The sequence below is a fragment of the Hyperolius riggenbachi genome, chromosome 2 (genome assembly GCF_040937935.1).
Source record: "Hyperolius riggenbachi isolate aHypRig1 chromosome 2, aHypRig1.pri, whole genome shotgun sequence".
Taxonomy (NCBI): Eukaryota; Metazoa; Chordata; class Amphibia; order Anura; family Hyperoliidae; genus Hyperolius; species Hyperolius riggenbachi.
Genome location: NC_090647.1, coordinates 82,013,134 through 82,029,904, shown reverse-complemented (window position 1 = coordinate 82,029,904; position 16,771 = coordinate 82,013,134). Strand labels below are relative to the sequence as shown.

General features: G+C 43.2%; 1 protein-coding gene across 8 annotated transcripts in view; it reads left to right on the top strand.

Moving 5' to 3' along the window:
- The window catches only part of ATP8A2 (ATPase phospholipid transporting 8A2), a 970,290-nt gene that overhangs the window by 791,145 nt on the left and 162,374 nt on the right, over positions 1–16,771 (top strand). The window contains exon 34 of one of the 8 annotated variants that reach the window (XM_068266979.1): positions 14,365–14,574. The exons of the other annotated variants lie outside the window; for them this stretch is intronic. Within the exon in view, the coding sequence (XP_068123080.1) occupies positions 14,365–14,373 (9 nt within the window). The 3' untranslated portion in view covers positions 14,374–14,574. Of the gene's footprint in view, positions 1–14,364; positions 14,575–16,771 lie in introns of those variants that run through there. 8 annotated transcript variants of the gene reach the window in all.

Here is a 16,771-nt window from a genome sequence, read left to right as displayed (position 1 = left end):
AATTATGTATAAATGATTTAGCCAATGTTTGCCCATTGTAAAAAATTTTAAATCCCTGATTTACATTCTGACATTTATTACATGGTGACATTTTTACTGTTGGCAGATGATGTAGCTGCTGCATGCTTTTTGGCAGTTGGAAACAGCTGTAAACAGCTATTTCCCACAATGCAGCGAGGTTCACAGACAGGAAACTGCCAGGAGTACCACGGTCCTCAGCTTCTTGTGGGAGGGGTTTTACCACAATATCAGTCATACAGCGCCTCCTGATGGTCTGTTTGTGAAAAGGAATAGATTTCTCATGTAAAAGGGGTATCAGCTACTGATTGGGATAAAGTTCAATTCTTGGTTGGAGTTTCTCTTTAAGTGCTTGCTATCATAAGGCAACAAGACTGTCCACATCCTACAAAGAGAGAGAGTGACTTTACGCAGCCAGACATTAGTAAGCTGGCAAAAGGCACTCCCCGCCCCCAGCGACCACTCACTTCTCAATCTCATTTTAATGGCTTTGCCTTGTTTGTTTTTGCTTCGCTTCCTCTGTGTTTGGAGCAGAAAATAGCCCATGCTCCCATCTCGCGGATAAATAATCGTCATTTCCCGCCTCGTGTTTGCACATCTGAACACATGTCCTCTTGATATGTGAAATAATCTGCGTGGAAAGGAAATGGCTTCCAACAGCCGGCAAACAGAAAAAAACACACGAAAACACAGAATATTTTCCATCTATTAGGACATTAAACAAAATCGCAAGGCATGTGCCTTTATTTTAGTTTGATTACATACATTCTGGGGCTTAAAAGGCATTCTTGGTGTTGGCTGGAGTGTAATGAGACAGGCAGCTGCCGAGCCTCGCTGAAAGACACGCCGAAAGTGCCCAATCAAAGTCTCTATTCACATGCAATCGAGCCGCCATCCAGGCCGGCCTGGAGATATGTCAGTGCGCTTCGTACTTGTGATCAGAATGCTGCTTCTCCAGATCCCTATCTGCTTCACTCATCCCAGGCACAGGATAATGGAGACAGCGCTGACTGTCACAACTCAAATCTAACAGAATACATCTTGCCTTACATACAAAAAAAAAAAAAAAAAAGCAGGATTTTTTTTCTTTCTATTTTTTCCCCTTTCCGATGCTGAGAAACAGTTTTGTACAGGCTGCCTGAAAATAATTGCATATTCTTCCCTCATTCTGTTTGATTATGTGGCAGGCGTATGAAGGAATGGGGCATTGTTAAACTGGAGGCTGACTCCTTCCTCTGTTTCATCTTAAGCTGTCAAAGCTGACATTTCTGTTCCTCTGGATGTCACTGACTGCTGGGAAGGGGAAATACACAGGTTTTAAATGCTGCGGGTCCAAACGGTTGGGTAACGAAAGAGCAGAGGTGTAACTGCAAAGGATAGGCATGGTGGCGTAGTGGTTATCACTCATCTTGCAGTGCTGGGTCCCTGGTTTGAATCCCAGCCAGGGCACTATTAGCACAAATTTTGGATGTTTTGTCCATGTCTGTGGGGTTTCCTCTGGGCACTTCCGTTTCCTCCCACATCCCAAAAACATACGAAAAAGTTAAAGTGGATCTGAGATAAACTTTTACTCTTTTCATAATTGTGTTCCTTTCATATAGTTTATAGGGCATTCCTCAAGCCAAATACTTTTTTTGTTATGTTTTAATACTCTAATTCCCTATAAACTAAACAGGCCTCGCCCACAGCTCCTATTGTGCCTTGGCACTGTAGCAAGGGCTTATGGGAGCTCAGTCTGGGCAGGAGGAGAAGGAGGTTACTAGCCATTGATTTCAGAGGCAGAGGGGATGAGGGGGGAGGAGAGGGGACTGAATTCACACAGAGACAAGCTGATAGCATCTCCAGCCCTCAGCCTGTGACAATGTGACAAACAGAACATGGCTGCCCTCGTATCACTGGAATAAATAATCATATACTGTTGAAGCTGTTTGCAGCTACATATGCTGTGTAAATCTAAACTTTAGATAAGATATATAGACAAGTTACTTGTTATAGTTAGTTTTTCATCTTGGATCCTCTTTTTGAGACTACATACATACACTACATGATGATCCATACATAGACATATGACTATGGTAGGGATTAGACTGTGGGCCTCTCTGAGGGACAGTTAAGTGACAAGATAATTTATTTTGTACAGCGCTGCGGAAGATGTCGGCGCTATATAAATAATAATAATATGACTATGTAAATCTTAGATAGGCACCACCCAACACATGCAGAGCCAAAACGGGAGCTGTGATGGAGGACATGTCTCCCAAATACATATCAATATCAAGTTTTGGAGAGGCACACCTTACCGTGGGTAGTTGGGTGCTTAGCCTAGATGCAAAAAGCCACATCAGTCCAACGTATAAGATTCAAGTTCGGCTAGCACAGCAATATAAATATTCCAGGATGTGTATTCCTTATTGTATGCACAACATGACAGTTGTTTCGGGGCCACGGAGGTGTCCCCTTCATCAGATAAAGTGTAGACATACAAATACATATCATGGAAATATCGGTAGCTTTCCCACAGGTTGTTACTAGTAATGCCTTGCAAGGAAGTAACCACAGTGTTCTGGAGAGCTATATCAGCACTCAGCACCATTTCCCTGAATGCTTGGCTTCAGTGCCATAGCAAGCATCCTCAGGCCCCAGTGTGTGTGTTACTTTGGGCCCTTCAAGCACTCTATACATAATAATTTCCAAGACAGGTGCAATATGTCTATATGTCCATGCTGCATATGCCCCCTCCTGCCATGTTCTGATTGGTTGTGAATCTATGTCTGTTAGCCAAGCACTCGGCCCCCTCCTGCCCTATTGTGATTGGTGGCAGCAGGGCCGGGCCAAGGCAGAGGCGAGAGAGGCTCCAGCCTCAGGGCGCAGTGTAGGAGGGGCTCACAAATCACTCGGCTATCATTCCCCTATTGTGTTTAAAGCAGAGAGAAATAAGAAAATGGGATACATGACAGTGACTGCAAGCCAGATATCTAGAGATTAAGGTTTTGAGGGCCCTGGGGTGCCTCTTAGTTTAATAGCAATCAGTGTGTGACGGCTGGAGTGGGAGGGATTGAGGGGCGCACTCTGGTGTCTCAGCCTTGTGTGCTGGAGGACGTTGTCCCGGCTCTGGGTGGCAGTGCTGATTGGATGGTGCATGGGCGGCGGAATGGTGTGACATGACATCCCATGACCATCCAAAGAGGGATTGCGCTCAATCCTGCCCCACACAGCGTCACAACAGTAGGTACATATTCATTTATATGGAGCACCAAAACCTGCCAGCTGAAGTGTCAAATAGGTGTAAGCAGGGGGAGGGGGGCAGTTTATTAATGATCACCACTGTATAAAACACATATAGTAGTAAACATTACCAGCATAGCAACAACGAAGAGCCAATACAGCTTAAAGGAGAGTCCCTGGGGTCCCCTATGCGGTTGCAACCCCTGCTTCCTGTATTGATACGCCTATGTTGTGCATTTTTGGTTACCACTTGGTCTCCTGATTCCCTACACTGCGTGCGTCTGGAAACTTTCCTGAGTGCTCTTATTGACCGTCGTAGCAGCCGCTGAGCCTGAGGCCATGCTGCTTGCGGTCATGCTCCCAAAACCGTGAGAGTTCCTCGCGTTCTGCTATGGAGGGAACCCCAGGAAACTGGTTTGGATTGGAGCTGCAACGAGGGACGCATAGGCTTCCAGGTGTAGGAGGAAGCTCCAGGTAAGTAAATCTGATTTTTTTTTTTTAATTACCAGATGTATCCTTACCAGACATGTCTATCTCATCATGTGACATGAGTGGCTGACTCAGTCCTGACTTAGACAGGAAGTGACTACAGTGTGACCCTCAATGATAAGAAATTCCCCTTTTTATCTCTTTCTTGCTCTCAGAAGTAATTTTCTGCTAGGAAAATGTTTTATAGTTGGAATTTCTCATCAGTGAGGGTCACACTGTAGCCACTTCCTGTCTGAGTCAGGACTGAGTCAGCCACTTACATACATGATATTTATGTTTCAAAAAGTTTTATTGAACTGCAATCTAACAATGAGTACATACACATATGCATAGAATGGGGTACAAAACGGTAGGTATGTTTACATATACGTATTGCATGCCCCATGGCTTTTTTTTTTTTTTTTTAAAGACAAATAAGAACGTAATAAAAGAACAAAAATAAAAATAAAGAAAAATGAAATATAATAACTTGAAAAAACATAAACAGGTTATTAAACATCAGAAGGTTGTACAATGAAGCATGAACATTCACAGTCACTTGGTGTGGAAAGACTACCTAGCAGTGCGGATTGCCTCGCGTGGAGGCTATGTCTTATGCGAATTGGGGTGGGAGCTGGCAGCACTAGGGCAACAAATACCAGCGCCCTCCATGGGAGCCACGGATTGTACTTATAGTGCGTGGACTGAAGCCAGGTCCACCAGTCAGGGAGGTGGACTATTGAAAATTGAGGAGGCCGTGGGTACCTATGGTACTAGGTCTCAAACGTTGGGAGGGGGTCAAAGCTGACACCCCTTCTCTGTGGATGGCCCTGTCAAGTGCCTGTATCTTGCATAGGGCATGGGGGAGAGGTGAGAGAAGAAGGTAAGAGAGAAATAGGTGGGTGGGAAGAAAAAGAAGAGAGGGAAGTGTTAGGAGAAGGGAGAGAGAGAAAGAAGAACAGAGTAGGGGAGGGGGTCCGCCCCGGCGCCGCCCGAAGTTAGGGAAGATTAGAGTGTAGTTCAATTGTTTGTTTATGATATTTAACCCTTTCAGGCAGAGAAAGAAAAAAAGGAACACAGCATAGTTATTAGTGTGCTAGGCACTGTACATACACATGTCTATCTCATCATGTTACATGTCACTTCGGGTGTCCTTTAAACTCTAGAGACTGAGTGTGAGAATCCCAGGAAATCGGCAGGTACAGATATAAAGGCAAACCAGCCTATTTGGCACCAGCAACGTTCAAAATGACTGACATCAGCTTTTCCCCATATCAGCATGTGAACAATAATTAAGACGCTGACCTGTATGTATCTGTGTGATTTCATGCATTGCACTGTTGCCACATGACTGGCTGATCCCATAATTCCATGAATAAGTAAGTGTATAGGTATATGTGCTCAGTACGGCGATGTAGAAGAGAATATGCAGTAATAAATAATACATAAGAACAGCTCTTTGTCTGGTCTGCCTCTGTGTTTTGTCTTGTATGAAATGTGTGCAGGAAACCTAACGATTCATATCAGATTTCACCCTATGGAAACTCTTGTCTACCTGTCACATAAGAGGGTTCTGCCAGTGTACATACCACACAGGGGTACTGAACATGCACAGGCTGTGTTGCCTTAGCAGTGCTGGTGCTGAACATATGGCCTCAATTCACTAAGCAGTTTAGACTAGTCTACAGATGGCTTTTAGTCTGCTGATGGTTTGGTGTAATGTTTTAGACCTGTTTTTAGACCTGGTCTAACACTCAGTAATTACACAATTCACTAAGGCAAACAAGGAGTAACCACACCCACTTTTTCTGACAGAGATTAGACCAGCTGATTTATGTTGGTAAAGTATTTCTGTGAGCTATTTTATACGCGAGGATGGAACCTTTTGAATTAATTATGCAGGAGGGTAATTGTATACAGAGGAGAGCTCATCAGAGGAGAAGGATGTCAGTCATAGCTACTTGTTTGTGAATTGCATCTTTTGATCATTTCCCATGCTTTACCCACCTAATTATCAAATGGTTTAGACCAGGTCTAAAAACAGGTCTAAAACATTTGGTAATAGTGAATTCCCCTGTGATGCAACTAACCAAACCATCAGTAGACTAGTCTAAACTGCTTAGTGAATTGAGGCCTTCCAAAAACACTGCCAGAAACCTATACATCTATAACAGGGATCAACACAGGTAAAGCGGAGATCATACAAGCTCTGTTTACAGATGTCCTATAGTTCATCTGCTTCAGGATCTCCTTAATATCGTCACATTGCATCCAACTGTTAGTGAAAGTGGGCCCTTAGGATCCAGACCGGCTTGCGTTATCCGTCTCCATTAGCCAACCCATTTTGGTTATGCAGGCTCCTCAGTATAATGAGACAGTCGTCCCCTCTGTTTACCCTGCTTCACCAATCAATGGAAGCACTCAAACTGTCCTGCACTGTGTGCATATTAGTGACAAGACAATTACCCAATCCAGAACCACCAGTATCCTAGTACCGTGCTGCTGCTGGCGCCAATGGTGGTTCAGGCTGGCTTAAAGGCCCTACGTAGTATGCTCTGCGTGACAGGCAGCCTATTGGGCCAATCAAAGTGCGGGGATCACGGCCTACAAAGCCACTGGACCTGACAGGGCTCCGGGCGGAGCTACCAAGTAAACAGACTCTGACGTCTGCTATTTGATTGACAAGACAAAAGTCCTATTGGCTTCCTGCTGATCTCGCTGCAGATTAAAGCACGTAACTTAGAAGAGCACGCTACTCAGCACTACCACGTGTAGCCGGCGCACGTGGATTTTTAACGTACACTTCTGAATTTAAGTTGCGCTGCTTCAGCAGCACAGCTTAATGAATTAATGAATGAAACACATATCAGAATTGGATTTACATTCTATATTCATACAGGCCTTGGGACTGAGTTTATTGCTAGATGTCCTGATTGTGCAGAGTTTTAAACTTCTCATGTATCTATGCTCGCCACTATTTGTTTTGCACTATGTACCGCGTGATAGAAGATATTTGCGTTATAGAAATACAAGATAATACTATAACAAGAGGTTTACTATATCAGAGTCTACTATAGTGAGATCCTACTATACAATTCTATGCTGACCTTTGAAAAAATAAATACATATTATTGAAATCTCCTCCCACTTGCCCATGCCCAATGCATTTTGGTAAACATCCCTCCAGTCTATAGCCAATTAAGCAGCCACATTTGTATCACTGGATATTTTGCTTGCTATATTACTGAAGTCAGTGGTCATTTTAGTTAGCAGAAGCAGGATAGAGAGAATAAATACGTTAATAACACTCTGCTTGGTTCAGCCATACCACCGAACTTTTTGAAATGAGAAAGAGGGACACTTAAAGAGGAACTCCATTGAAAATAATGTAATTAAAATGTGCTTCATTTTTACAATAATTATGTATAAATGATTTAGTCAGTGTTTGCCCATTGTAAAATCTTTTAAATCCCTGATTTACATTCTGACATGTATTACATGGTGACATTTTTACTGTTGGCAGGCGATGTAGCTGCTGCATGTTTTTTTGGCAGTTGGAAACAACTGTAAACAGCTATTTCTCACAATGTAACAGGGTTCACAGACAGGAAACTGCCAGGAGTTCCACGGTCCTCAGAGTTTCTTGTGGGAGGGGTTTCACCACAATATCAGCCATACAGCGCCCCCTTATGGTGTGTTTGTGAAAAGGAATAGATTTCTCATGTAAAAGGGTGTATCAGCTACTGATTGGGATAAAGTTTAATTCTTGGTCGGGGTTTCTCTTTAAAGGACCACTATCGCGAAAAAAGTAGGCAGTTAAAAAATGTGACAGATGACAGGTTTTGGGCCAGTCCATCTTTTTAAGGGGGATTCTCAGGGCTTTCTTTGTTTTCAACAGCATTTCCTGAACAGCAGTTTAACTGCCAAAATAGTAAGATACCAGCCGGCCTCCCTAATCACTTGCACACTATTATGTCAGTTAGATTTTGCAACTGTTGTTCAGCAAATTATGTTGAAAACAAAGAAAGCCCTGAGAATCCCCCTTAAAAAGATGGACTGGCCCAAAACCTGATATCTATCACATTTTTTAACTGCCTACTTTTTTCGCGATAGTGGTCCTTTAAGCCCTGCCACGCCACTAATCCCGCCCCTGGCACACCGCTAGTCACACATACCATAAATCTTTCATACGGAAAATATGTTGATTTATAATTCAAATCACACTGATGCTTTCTATCCTGGTTCATTTTTCATGATATTAACAATTTGAAAATAAGAAATATATCAATTTTAAGGATGGGAATAAAGATTAGTATCCATTAAACACTTTTTTCAGTAGAAAAATACATATCTTTCCTGAAACAGGGACAAATGAGGAAGAAAGAGGGACTCTCCCTCCAAAAGAGGGACAGTTAGGAGCTCTGGTTCAGCTTGTGTTTACTGTACTGACTGTGCAGTAACTCTCTGCTTGTGTCTTGCCAGGAAAAACAAAACATAGATCTGTGTGGCGTGACATGGCACGGAAGCCTAGGAATACCCCCGGGTTCATCATACACATTTCTGGCCAGGATGTAATCTGCTTGGCATTGCGCTGTTTGGCTCGGCAGTGATCTTCGCAGATCACCATATTCGGTCTCCATCCACAGCAGAGGCTAAGGCTGACCTGGCAGACTCTGGCCGTGTCTAGCTGATACCTTATACAAGGGGTTTAAGACATGGCAGCCAGCACCTGTTATCTCACAAGTCTAGCAGGCAAGCACTGCAGCTGTTACATGTGCTAGGGAGGTTAGCGTGAAGCTTAGTAGGAAAGGTTCCATCTCAGATTTCCTTCTGTCCAGTGTAGAATACCTCAGGACCTGCAGCTTTAGTTTAATAATGCACGTAACTCATAACCTAGATGAAAATGTCCAGTTGAGACAGCCTGTTTTCGAGGAAGTATGGATGCTGCCATTACCAATACCGTATTTTAATCTGCTATACAGTTTCCTGAAGGCATAGTGGTTATCCCAGCCAGGGCAGTATCTGCAAGGAGTTTGTATGTTCTCCCTGTGTCTGTGTGGGTGTCCTCCGGGCACTCCGGTTTCCTCCCACATCCCAAAGACATACAGATAAGTTAATTGGCTTCCCCGCCAAATTGGCCCCAGACTAGGATACAAACACCACACGATACATACACAGACATATGTACATGGTAGGGATTAGATTGTGAGCCCCTCTGAGGGGTAATTAAGTGACAAGACAATATACACTGTACAGCGCAGTGGAAGATGTCACAACCTGAAGCAAGAGGTATATGGAGGCTGCCATATTTATTTCAGTTGCTTGGCAGTCCTGTTGTTCGTTCTGGCTGCAGTAGTGTCTGAAACACACACCTGAAGCAAGCATGCAGCTAATATTGTAAGATTTTGTCAGAAACATCTGATCTGCATGCTAGTTCAGGGTCTATGGCTAAAAGTATTAGAGACAAAGGGTCCGTAGGGCTGCCAGGCAACTGGTATTGTTTAAATAGGAAATAAATATGCAGAATTGTGCAAATTTAGGATGCAAATTCAAGCATCCTGAAAATGAATCGGTAATTTAATCCCACCTTTAATTTGAAAACTTTATTTACAAAGGTCAAACTTACAATTTACAGTAGTCCGCTTGATTGCTGTCAGAGTTTGCATTGTTCATTTTTAGACTAAGTTGGACTTTAAGACCTAGCGCTAGAAAACCTGAGACTGCGGCGAGAAGCATGGCATTCCAGTGCGGGGTGCCTCTATATGCCGCTGTCAATCTCCTCTCTCTGGCCTGCAGCACTTCAGTTTGTAGATTGGTAAACAGGTGCTTCCTTAACATTTGGAAAGATTTAAATGGGAATTTAGGTTTTGTGTTGGGAAAACACATGAAGTCAGACAGAAAGCCAGGCGTGTTTACTCATCTGTGCCCAGGCTGACAACAGTTGATCCAGGCCGGACAAGGGACAGGTGCCAGCTGGGTAAGGCTACACTTCTGACAGGGTTATGGCACTCCAGATATATGGCGCTACCTCCTGCTCTGGCCTGGAACCTGTGCAGTGGGGATTTATGATGTTTTTCTACACAAACAGCGACCCTCACGTACGCCCCGCCAATACCTCCGTGTCACCTGTGAGAGGCTGCATAATATTGTGCTGTCTGAATACACTGTCACTACAGGGTAGAATAAGCACCTGGCAGAGGACCAGGATGAGGCAGCGCATGCCATATATCAGCACTGATGTCAGAACTACCACCACTGCAGCCTCTGCTGTTCTTTCATCACAGAGAATACAGCTACAACGTCTACATATGAGGCTGTCACTGGCCAGATTGGGCTGCTAGCCATGCAAGCTTATGTGAAAAGGCAGAACAAAGAGAATAGCTAAAGCGCGCGCGGCAGGAATGCACAGAATCCAGCTTTCAGCTTATTAAAAGAACTTCGCTCAAAAGGAAAACTTTTCCAAATTTATGATATTTTTTTTTTACTATTTTTCCTTCATTTTCGTACCCCAGTAGATGGCAAATTCTAAAAACTAGATTATTTGAAAGCTCCAGATAACTGACTGTGTTAGCCCCCTCTCTAGAACACAACCAAGCAGCCTTAAAGGACCACTATTGTAAAAAAAAAATTGTAAATACGGTACATGTGTACACAAACAAAAAGTACATTTCGCCCAGGGTTAAAATGCACCAAAAAATTATTTTCTCCTATGTTCCTGTCACTTACAGCAGGCTGTAAAATTGACAGGTTTTGGAATAGTCCACCTCCACATAGGGGATTCACAGGATTTTCTTTATTTTCAATAGCACTTACTCTATGGCAGTTGCTCAGTATGGAGGCTTTTTTACTGGCTAATGCCTAGTACACACCATACAATTTTCTGTTAGATTTTTTGGAAGATTTTCTGGAATTAGATTATCTTCTGTAAAGTACTGGTAGAGACTGGTCTTTATCTCTGGTGCATTGTCTTCTGGTTATCTCCTGCTGAGTAGAACAATGCCTAATTGCTAGGCAGAGATAGATGGTTAGATAGGTAATTACCAACATGTTGGAAATTATCTATCTGGCAGGTAAATCTTACAGAAAATTGTATGGTGTGTACCGTACTAGGCATTAGACTTTCATGATATAACCTGATAAAGCGGGTTGAGACCCATGAAATGCAAAATATGGAGTTATGAATAAAGGCAATTTTTTGCTGATAATTTGACTTGTGTGAGTCTGCTTGAGGAGGTAAGTCTGCCACTACCTCCCTTTTTTAAATGGTATTTAACCACTTCTGTGCCAGGGGATATTTTGCTGATCGGTGCTGCGTGGGCTCTCCAGCCCGCAGCACCGATCAGCTGGCAGCCAGGGTGATCAGACTTCCCCTCTTTTTTCCCCACTAGGGGGATGTCCTGCTGGGGGGGTCTGATCGCCGCCGGCTGCATGCGCTTGCGGGGGGGGGCTCTTCAAAGCCCCCCTCCGCAGCGCTTCCTGGCCTCCTTCCCCTTCCCTCCCTCTCCCTCCCCGTGTGAGCGGCGCAGGACGGAATTCCGTCCTGCGCCGGATAGGATAGGCTTCAGCCTATCAGGTGCCGGCGGTCCCTGGCCAATCAGAGGCTGGGGATCGCCGATCTCTGCCACGGCGCTGCTGCGCAGCGGCGCCGTTTACATGTAAACACACGGGGAAGATCTTCCCCGTGTGTTTACATTTACCCTGCGAGCTGCGATCGGCGGCTCGCAGGGTGTTCACGGAGACACGCTCCGTGAACTGACATGGAACGCATCCACTTCAGGATTCAGGGGCGTAGTTAAGCGTACGCCGAATCCTGATGTGGTTAAACATTTTACTCTACTTTGGCACCTCTTTTAAACAACTCATATTGCGTTCCATATCCACCCCTAGTGGAGAGGTATTACTCCATCTTCTTTTCCTCTCTAAAAAGTGTGACTTTTAACCCGAGTAGGGGTTCTCCCCACCTGCCATTACAGTGGTTACCGTAGTGGTAACCCACCTTTGTGAGAACCCTTCCTTTGTCATTTTATATTGTCATTTGACACCAACATACTACACTATTAGGGGCTCTTGATTGCTCTTCTTTGTTTCTGCTTTATCCACATAAGTATCAGCAGTCTCTGTCCCCTTAAAGAAAGCCTGAACTGAAAATGAAAAGTCAAAATAAGCATACACAAGTCATACTTACCTTCCATGTAGTCTACTCCTCAGTGTCTTTCTCCTGTCCTGCGTCCTGTTTGTTCACTGTGATCAAGGGAATTTTCCGTCCTCCATTTTGAAAATGGCCATTACCCATAACAGCTTTCTGGTCAGCACACAGTTAAACTGTAACATCATCCACTTGAGCCATAGGGAAACATGGACATTACCTGGTACATCAGTTTTCCTTTCAGCTATAACTGACAGCAACTGATATTTTACTGACAGCAACTGATATATTTCAGATCTGACAAAATATTGTCAGAACTGGAAGGGATTATTGTCAGAAGAAAATGGTGAGCTTCTGAGAGGAACTGATGGCAAGGTAACTATGCAATGTTCATTTCTTGTTACCTCATGTGTTTATTTTAAATATTTTTACTCAGTACAGGTTCTCTTTAAGGACTACAATCTGCTGGTACAAAAGCAGAGCTCACCAACGTCATGCCGCATGCACCCGTCACTCTCACCCTACACGCTGCTCTCCTGTCGCTGAGGCCCACTCACTCTGCCGTTGCTATGACAGCAGAGCTTCGTGAGCCAGTCAGGAGACGATTTCATTGGCTCCTGACCCTGTGATCACTGTGAGCCAATGTAATTGGAGGACAGAGGACATGGAAGTGGCCATTGCTGACGTCCTTACTGGTGCTTTGATTGTAATTCTATTCATCTGGTAATAATGTTTTTTATGAGCTTGTTGATCAGAAGTTCTGACTCTTGTTTACTAACTAACATGTTCCAGGTGAATGACTGAGACATTCTACCCTAGAGGACCATCATTACAGCCAGGTTGTCAGAAGAGTCAGTAATGGTTGCTTCTACAGATTACTTGTGGCAGTTGTTATTTAAAGGGAACCTGAACTAAGTAAAATTATTTAAAATAAACACATGATGTAGCTGCAAATTAATATTACATACTAACCTCACCGTCAGTTCCTCTCAGAAGCTGACCATTTGCTTCTTACAATGATCCCTTTCAGTTTTTACAATATTTTGTCAGAACTGAAATATGCCAGTTGCTGTTACTGTATATATCAGCTGCTGTCAGTTACAACTGAATGTGCAAGGTGATGTCCATGTTTCCCTATGGCTCAAGTGGGTAATATTACAGTTTAACAGTGTGCTGACCAGGAAGCTGTTATGGGGTAATGGCCATTTTCAAAATGGAAGGCAGAGAATTCCATTGATCACAGTGGACAAACAGGACGCAAGAGAGGAGAAAGATATTGACAAGTAGACTACACAGGAGGTACAGTAAGTATGACGTGTTTATGTTTATTTTGACTTTTAATTTTCAGTTCAGGTCAGCGCTGGGAATAATAATACAATTGTACAAACTTTAATTGGTAATTAGCCACCTGTATGAAATTCAGTACATAATCTGTTGCCAAGGCAGATAGTATTACGACCAAATATTTACCAATTAAAGTTTGTACAATTGTATTACTATTCCCAGTGCTGTTTATCTTTATATATATCCTCGTATTATTATCCAGGGGTATTTGGGAACCTCTGGCTTCTAGACAGCAGCGGTGAAATAACACTGACCCCATTGGGTCTTTTTGCTTCCACCCTCATCTTCCTCTGAGCGCCCGTCCATGTATTGTTCTTTAAAGGGGCACTACAGCGAAAAACTGTAAAATTTAAAACATGTGCAAACATATACAAATAAGAAGTACATTTTTTTTTCAGAGTAAAATGAGCCATAAATTACTTTTCTGCTATAATGGTGTCACTTACAGTAGGCAGTGGAAATCTAACCGAAGTGATACGTTTTGGACTAGTCCATCTCTTCATAGGGGATTCTCAGCAAGGCTTTTATTCTTTATAAAGATATTCCCTAAAAAAGAATTAAAACAATCATGCTGGCCAGCTTCCCTGCTCCCTGCATAGTTTTTTGGCAGTTGGACAGAGCAACTGCCATTCACTAAGCGCTTTTGAAAATAAATATATACCTGAGAATCCCCTATAAAGAGATGGACTAGTCCAAAACCTGTCACTTCTGTCAGATTTCTACTACCTACTGTAAGTGACAGCTACATAGGAGAAAAGTAATTTATGGCTCATTTTACTCTGGAAAAAATGTACTTCTTATTTGTATATGTTTGCACATATTTTACAGTTTTTCGCTGTAGTGCCCCTTTAAGTTCTGTTTCTCATTAGCTGCTATGGGTTGTTTATATGTCTGTGTATCTTCTCTTCTACTTGTTCTTTGGTCTTTGTTATTTAATGAGCCTGTAGATCAAGAGAGTAGCCTTTGCTTGTACCAGTTACTTTGCCTCAGCACATTGATGTTCCATGTGGGAAGACTATCCCGGCATGTGTGAGGGACTTCAAACGCTGCTGAGAAGAGTTTCTTGTGTTTAGCAGAATTTGTGGTGGAGCGTATTATCTGTTTCATCAAGTGATAGATCTGTAAAGGCGTGTACCCACGACTTTTCACATGATTTTTTCCAGGACAAGTGATAACTTCCACAATTTCACAATACAAGTACCTGTGTAAGATTGAATGAACAATATTTTGCGACGTATGTTGATTACGACTGCTGTGCAAATCGCCGCGATCATTTGAACTCTCATTCGCTCCCATCGTGTGCCGTCACGTGTAAGAAAGTGGATCAGGAAACGATTATTTGTCGTGTCGCGTTACCGAGGGTTCCCCAATCCATCTCCAGGTGAGTATGTAGCTTAAGTTGTTTAGTAATAGATGTACTGGTAAATACTGCCCGGACCTGCCCTATGCAAATGTGCAAATGATTGATTGATGTCACAGAAGCCCATGGGAACTTGCTTGAAACAAAATATCCTCCTGAAATGCCATCCTACTACACTTGTACATGTGTATATTTTGTTGGCGCCGTTTACCCATCGATCACGAGTTGGGACAGTGATTGGAATTTTTGATTGCCCAAAATGTTACCTATTGGTTGACCATTAACTCTTGGTTAGTCCATAAGCCTAATATAATGCTTTTCAGTTAAGGCAATAATGTTTTTTATAAATCTTCTTGGGCACAGTTGCAGAGCTTGTTTAGGTCTATGTCGAAATTGATACCAAATAGAGCATCTGTAAAATATCTGATAAGGAATTCAGCCAATCACCACTTCCTGCATCACAAACGATCTGTGCTATAGGCTGCTACCTTCCCAGAGAGATTCAGTCTGCGCCTTCCACTTTGCAGTCTGAACAGTGGAGATGATGCAAGCTAGACGGAAGCAGCCACACCCACCCACCAAACCAGAAATCTGAAATCTCTCACACAGCAGTTTCTGATAAAATTTCAAGACAGGATTTTAAGCCGCAGAAAACTCTTTTCAAGCAAAAAATTTTTTTTAGATATGTGTTTAGAGGTTTTTAGATACTGTATGTGTTTAGAGACAGCCTTTAAAGGGAGCCTAAAAGGAGAATGATATGGATTTTTCCTTTTAAAATAATACCAGGTGCCTGACTCTCCTGCTGATCCTGTGTCTCTAATATTTTCAGCCACAGCCCCTGAACAAGCATGCAGATCAGGTGTTCTGACTGAAGTCAGACTGGATTAGCTGCATGCTTGTTTAGGTGTGTGATTCAGCCACTATTGCAGCCAAAGAGATCAGCAGGACTGCCAGGCAACTGGTATTGTTTAAAAGGAAACATCCATATCCCTCTCAGTTAAAGGACTTACAAGGTGAAAATTATTAAAAAAGTTAAATACCTCTGACCTCGTCCCCGGCGGTCTCACGTGCTTTACGACCATGAGACCCGAGGGATCGGGTCGGGACCCCACCGGAGCCGTGAATTTATAAAAGAGACACAGTGGAATGAACCAGGGGGCACGGATGGCATCCCCTAAGGATGTTAATTCACAATAGGTATTTAACTTTTTTTTAAATAATTTTTGTAAGTCCTTTAAGGTTCCCTTTAAACTAAAACATTGAAGTTTGAGAAAAAAAAGTCTAATACTTACCTATGGAGAGGGAAGACTCTGGATCCTATAGAGCCTTCGCAAGCCTTAATTTCAGTGCTGTCACTCCAGTTGCATGTATTTGGCTAACTGGTCAAATACACCTTCTGGCACCCTTGCGCTCGAGCACTCTCGCTCACGCGCAGTACAGAGCCGCCCGTCTTTGGGACCACTCAGGGACACAAGTGCTCCTAAAGCCTTCCATAGGGCTCCCAGAGGTGGCAAATGTAAACAGGGGACAGCACTGGAGCGAGGGGACTGAGAGAGGACAGGAGAGGCTCTAAAGGATCTAGAGTCTCCCCTTAGACAAGTATCTGACTTTTTCTTCATTAATGTAAGAAAAAAGTCCAATGTCTAGAAAGAGAACTCTTGTAACAGGCTGATGTCACCTGAAAACTGGATTGTAGAGCTGGAACTTCAACATCTGTATTCCATTGGATGAATGTCTCCCAAACTGAGAACTGCCAGATCAGGCATCTGGCATCTCAAGCCTATAGGACCTTAATTGAGGTTGCACGCCTATGCTCAGTCAGTGGTCTTGGCCCACATATGCTGGAATCAGGAACAGGAGTGACCTATTCATTATTTAAGAACCTGCCTCCTTCTGTGAGTCCTACTGAGGGAAGAATACGGCAGCAGAAATTACATTTCCATCTTAGAGAATAGTGCTGCTTAAAGTGGACCTGAACTCTCGCACAGAACAGAAGGAAAACCGGGCGAAATGCACCCTGTATGTATTTAGAGAGTTTAGCTTGTCTAATTCCCCCTCATCTGTGTCTAATCACAAGTTGTAATTTGATCCCTCAGCTGTGTCAGCTGACTGCCATGGCAGAGAGGCTAATTGGAAATCACAGGATGTTAACAATATGTCTGTTTCCATGAAAGCAGGAAGTAGACACACTGCAGGTTTATTGCAGGATT